The sequence below is a fragment of the Callithrix jacchus genome, chromosome 5 (assembly GCF_049354715.1).
Source record: "Callithrix jacchus isolate 240 chromosome 5, calJac240_pri, whole genome shotgun sequence".
Taxonomy (NCBI): domain Eukaryota; kingdom Metazoa; phylum Chordata; class Mammalia; order Primates; family Cebidae; genus Callithrix; species Callithrix jacchus.
The window spans coordinates 140,979,715-140,985,714 of NC_133506.1; the positions used below are offsets into that span (position 1 = coordinate 140,979,715).

The following is a 6,000-nucleotide window of genomic DNA, read 5'->3' on the forward strand; positions in this document are numbered from 1 at the left end:
GGAAGAAGTCCCTGGAAATATCTAAATCTAGTAATTTTAACTGACTCAAACATCATTTTTAGTAAACATTCTGGTATCCAAAAGGATGAGACTAAACAATGATATTCAAGATTAATATTATTTGGAAATGTATTCCACAACTAATTTATTCTGGGCCTACCTGCTGGGATAGTCTTTTCAAAATTAAACGTTCTATAGGTACAAAGTAATTTTAAGAGAGGATATTTTAATTTTAAAACTTACTCTTAAATTTTCTGGACCAAAGCATTCCCTTCCACATATAGAACTCGGGTTTTAACCAAATACTTGGTTGAAAACTACACAAATTCAGACATAACTGAAGTCTTTTTTTTTTTTCTTTTTTTTTATATAACTGAAGTCTTAATTCTGCCACTTTCAAGAGTGGGTGGTACAGATTCTTCTCATTCATGCCATTAGTTTCTAGCTCATGTGGTTCTTTATTCAAGGAATACTGATAACAGTCTTTCACAAAATGGTAGATTCAGTCTAAGGTCTAAGACTAGATCATTCTGGAATAACAAGAGATTACTTTTACAAACCCCACTTACTATTTGGTCCTAAGTTTTCATAAAAAATTTATATAGTCAGCAGATGTATACAGAAAAACCTAGAGGAGACCGGTTTAAACATAAAATACCCACATACTCAAAGCGTAAGAACAATTTATTTAGGACAAAACAATCCTGGAGCAATTGTCCAATATCACAAATACGGCAGTCACCCCTAAACTGTTTTGATTAATGGCAACCAATTTCCTTCAATCTTAAAGGCAACCAATTCAAGCCAGTAGGTTAAATCCTTGAAGTATACTGCAATGATACTCCTTTTTTCCAGGGAACCAGGTGAGAATTTTGTGCTAAGAACTAATCAGGGATATGGAAGTAATGAAAATACGATGCTAAAATATAAGAAATATAAGCCTCCTTAATAATCAGCACAGAAAAAGATACAGGTCTTAAACAACCTTCTGTCTTAAAACAACCTTTTTCAGAAGTCGGCTGGATTCAGAGTAGAAATAAATGAACTTTACAATGAGCCAAATTCCACCAAAAATCAGAAGTGGGAGCTTACTCGTCCTCCAGCTCTGACCCGCCTTCCCCCCGCCCGAGGCCACCAAAAGACACACCTCCCTTCCCCCACCCGCCACAGCCGGCTCTCCAGGTAACAGGCGTTTCTTCTCGCGCTGTCTGAACAAAAACAGTCCAGAAGGAACAGATTTCTTTTCTTAAAAACTGAACAAAAGCCAAAAAGGCCACAAACACAACCTAAACCTTCTAAGCTCGACTACCCCCATTCTGCACATTCCTTCACAGAAGGATGCCGAGCCCCGGGTGTTGGAGGAAACCAGGAAGCTCTCGGGGCCTCCCTGGGCCAGACCCGCACCCGAGAAGAAGCCGCGAGGTTCTGGGAGCCCTCGGTCACCCCAAGACCGCGCCGCAGGCTTGAACAAAGCGGCGGGCACAGCGGCCTCGGCGCTTCCGAGCATGTTCGGGACCGAACGCCTGGCGTCCCGCGCTGGTTCCAGAGAGGCGGCGGCGCAGGGCGCAGAGGCCTCCCTCTCGCCCAAGCCGCGGCCCGCGCCCCGCCGCCGTCCCCGGGGACGGTACTCACACACGCACAGCTCCACCACGTACGCGTAGTAGGACCAGACGACCACGAAGGTGATGAAGAGCACTGGCACCCAGCCCACGACGCGCTGGCAGCAGCGCCACAGCGTGCAGGGCGCCATGTTCGGTTGGCGGCAGCGGAGCCCCGCGTCCCACCGTTCTGGGGAGCGCGGGAGCCCCGACGGCAGCGACTCAGAGGCTCCGGGCGGCTCCTGGTCCAGCTCCCCCGCCTCCGAGGCAGGGCTTGTGGGAGCAAAAGTCCCAAGCGCCGCCGGGACTCCTCCGGTCCCGGCGCCTGGCCAGGTCCCGCCCCCACCCCACATCCCGCCGCCCCCCTCCCCCCGCGTCCGTCCCCGCCCGCCTTCCGCGGGCCGCTGGCAGGGTCTCTGCGCCGTCAGGGGCGGGGCTTTCGCGGCCGGGGAGGCGGGAAGGGGGCGGGGAAGAGGCTAGGGACCGCCCATGGGGCGTGGCAAGCTAGTTGCCAACGGGCTGGGCGGTCTCAGGAGGCTGGGGAAGGAGAGGCGAAAAGCAAACCCTGATGGATGAGGGCGTTAGGGGATGGGATTTTGTGTATCTAGACTCATGGGGGAAGGAGACTATGGAAATGATTCTTTAGCTGATTTGTGGATCTTGGGCCTCTCCGTGTAGGGAACACTGAGAGCTCCACTGGGGTTCCTGGACACTGAGTAGTTGGGGCACTGATTCAAACATGACAAGGCCATTCCCCACTCAGTGCGCTAGGATTGCACATTGTTAGAAGGCTCCTCCTGTGATTTTCATGTCCATCTCTGCGGAACCCGTCCCTTTCTTGAAGATGGAATGGTAGATATCTGCAATTTTGGGTGGAAGCCATGTAGGTAGGGTCTGTCAGTTTGATTCGGAACCCATATTTAAGATTGAGTAGCGAGAAGGAAAGAGCGAGTAAATGGCTCTCTCCTTGCCCCGAAAACGACTATGGAAATTTACAGAATTTATTTACAACTAGAGATTGCTGAGCAATGACGATAATCATATAGAACCTAGAAGCATCACTGTGAAGATTTCATAATGCAAGGTCAGACGCATTAGAAGGGATTCCAGACCACATTCTTAATACCACTTCCTGCTATTAGCATGCCAGTTTTGGTTAGAATGAGTTTTGTGTTTGTTTTTTGAAACAGGGTCTTCTCGCTCTGTCGCCCAAGCTGGAGTGCAGTGGCGCAAATCTGGGCTCACTGAAGCCTCGACCTCCTGGGCTAAAGCACTCCTCCTGCTTCAGCCTCCAGAGTTGCCAGACTACAGTTGCACCACCATGCCTGGCTAATTTTTGTATTTTGTGTAAAAATTAGGTTTCGCCCAGTTGCCAGGCTGGCCCTGAACTCCAAGGCTCAAGGAATCCCCACCCCACCTTCGCCTCCCAAAGAAGTGCTGAGATTACAGGTGTGAGCCAACGCATAAACTGAGCTTTTAATTAGCTACTACACACTAAAGTCTCCAAGAAAAAGACTTCTCTCATTGCAGCGTCACAGAAATATAGTAAAAGTAAGTAACTATTTAACCACTGCACACTGCGGCTTGAAGTAATAAAGCATGTATAAAAGATTCTGTTCTCCCTGATTTTGTGCCTTAGAAGTCATATTAGCTAGTGGCCAAGTCGATAGTAGGTTCAGGGGATTCAAGTGGTTCAAATTCAACTAGTTTTCCAGAGAGGCTGCTTCGGAGGGTTAGACCTCAACATAGAATTTGGATGGGCGTGGAAGAACATAAAGCCCTTTCTCCTCCATGTCATCTCTGCATATCGAAATCATGCTGTTAGAGCTCAGCACAAAGGCCACGGCCTCTACAAGCTCCAGGGCAGTTAGAAATGATCTTTCATAACATTTTGTTTATAACTTAGCTATGAAGCTATCACATTCATTTCCTAGGGTGACTATAAGAAGTACCACACAACTGGGGAGTTATAACAATAGAAATGTGTTGTCTTACAGTTTAGGAGGGTAGATGTCTCAAATCAAGGTGTTGGCAAGGATCATGGATATGGTTTGGATGTTTGTCCTCTCCAAATCCCATGTTGAAATGTGATCTCAGTGTTGGAGGTGGGGCCTGGTGGGAGGTATGGGCTCATGAGGGCGGATTCCTCATGAATGGTTTAGTGTCATCCCCTTGGATGAGGGGTTCTTTCTCTAGTAGTTCACATGAGAGCTGGTTGTTTAAAAGAGCCTGACCTTTCCTCACTCTCTCTCGCCCCCTCTTTTGCCATGTTAACACCCTGGCTCCCCTTTGTCTTGTGCCATGATTGGAAGCTTCCTGAGGCCTCACTGGAAGCATATGCTGATCTCTTACTTCCTGTCCAGCCTACAGAGCTGTGGGCCAATTAATCCTCTTTTCTTTACAAATTACCCAGTCTTGGCTGGGCACAGTGGCTCACGCCTATAATCCCAACACTTTGGGAGGCGGAGGCGGGTGGATCACAAGGTCAAGAGATCAAGACCATCCTGGTCAACAAGGTGAAACTCCATCTCTACTAAAAATACAAAAACTAGCTGGGCATGGTGGCGCGCGCCTGCAGTCCCAGCTACACAGGAGGCTGAGGCAGGAGAATTGCTTGAACCCAGGAGGCGGAGGTTGCGGTGAGCCGAGATCGTGCCATTGCACTCCAGCCTGGGTAACAACAGCAAAACTGTCTCAAAAACAAACAAACAAACAAACCAATAAACAAACAAACAAATTACCCAGTCTCAGGTATTTCCTCATATCAATGCAAGAATGGCCCAACACAGCCATGTGCCCTCCATAAGGGAGAATTCTTCTTATTCTTCTTTGCTTCTTCCTAGCCATTGGTGGTGGCCATCAGTCCATGGCATTCCTTAGCCTGCAGTGGCAGTGGCATCACCCCAATATCTACCTCTATCCTCGGGGGGTGTTCTCCTTTCCTGTGTCTCTCTCTTCTTATATTGGGTTAAGGGCCTACCCTACTGTAGTATGGCTTCATCTTAACTACTTACATCTGCAACAGGCCCACTTCCAAATAAGGTCACATTCTTTTTTTTTTTTTTTACTCTAATATTTTTTATTCCCTCAAATTTGATCCAAATTTATCAGTATTTTAAGAAGTTTTTAAAATTTGATATTTTTTTCTTACACTGACAAAAATCTGTCCTCTGCCTTGCCCCCAGTTTTCGGTGGATTCACTTTATTATAAAATATTTTTGAAGGCTGTCATTTGCTAACACCGAATTTTCTTCTCTATGTATATAACTTCAAGTTCATTGAATATTTGTGCAATCTCAGAGTTCAAAAACTAATACATCTGCTTTTAGAAATTTCCTTCACAGATCACTATTTTTACCATGGCTTTAAGAATAAGACACATAATTTCACAACAGCTCAAATAATTAATACCCCCATTATGTGAAGAAAATTCTGAGCTCCAAATGAGTCTCTTCTTACACCAATTCCTATGATTGCTGATTTAGCCAATTTTAATAGTTTCCTATATGTTTAAGGTTCGTTGCTTGCAAACCAAGGCCTGAATGGTTATAAAATGTACTTACTGGTCAGTGAATTGTACTGGGAGAGAGCTCTGTAACACAACTCATTTAGGAGTTGTACCCTGAACTCAATCAGACAAATAAAGTTTTCAAAAGTAATGGAAGTTCTTCATCACAAAAATCTAATACAGTCTTGGAGTATGTGCCCAAGAATGGTATCAAAGCAAGGGTCCAATAAACTTGACTGACCTAAACCTGTCACTGTGTTGTAACATTCACCAGCCTAAGGTGGGGGGTGGGGAATGATCCTCACCTATAAGAATTTTAGAAGTTAGCCAGGTGCAGTGGCTCATGCCTGTAATCCTAGCACTTTGGGAGGCTGAGGTGGGTGGATCACCTGAGGTCATGAGTTCAAGACCAGCCTGGCCATCATGGTGAAACCCCATCTTTAAAAAAAAAAAATTAAAAAACAAAAGCAAAAAAAAAAAAGCCGGGCGTGGTGGCTCAGGCCTGTAATCTCAGCACTTTGAGAGGCAGAGGTGGGCGGATCATGTGGTCAAGAGATCGAGACCATCCTGGCCATGATGAAACCCCGTCTCTACTAAAAATAGAGTCCCAGATATTCGGGAGGCTGAGGCGGAAGAATCACTTGAACCCAGGAGGCAGAGGTTGCAGTGAGCCGAGATTGAGCCACTGCACTACAGCCTGGTGACAGAGCAAGACTCCGTCTCAAAAAAAATAATAATAATAAATTTAAAAAAAAAAAGAATTTTAGAAGTTTAATGAAAAGTTAAAATTAAAAAGGAGGTCCATTTGCTTTAATGTTGTACAAAAATGTATGACTAGAACCAAAAGTAAATAAACATTATCACATTTGTTTATACCACTATCTATTTCTTCAT

The 6,000-nt window shown here is 45.7% G+C and overlaps 1 protein-coding gene across 50 annotated transcripts in view; it reads right to left on the reverse strand.

Annotated features, from left to right (window-relative positions):
* ZDHHC20 (zDHHC palmitoyltransferase 20) overlaps positions 1 to 1,874 on the reverse strand; it is an 89,960-nt gene extending 88,086 nt beyond the window's left edge. For all 50 annotated transcript variants that reach the window (XM_078375168.1, XM_078375167.1, XM_078375166.1 and 47 more), the window contains exon 1: positions 1,633 to 1,874. In XM_078375168.1, the coding sequence (XP_078231294.1) occupies positions 1,633 to 1,750 (118 nt within the window). In that variant the 5' untranslated portion in view covers positions 1,751 to 1,874. The remainder of the gene's footprint in view (positions 1 to 1,632) is intronic.
* Between the last annotated feature and the right edge of the window lie 4,126 nt (positions 1,875 to 6,000).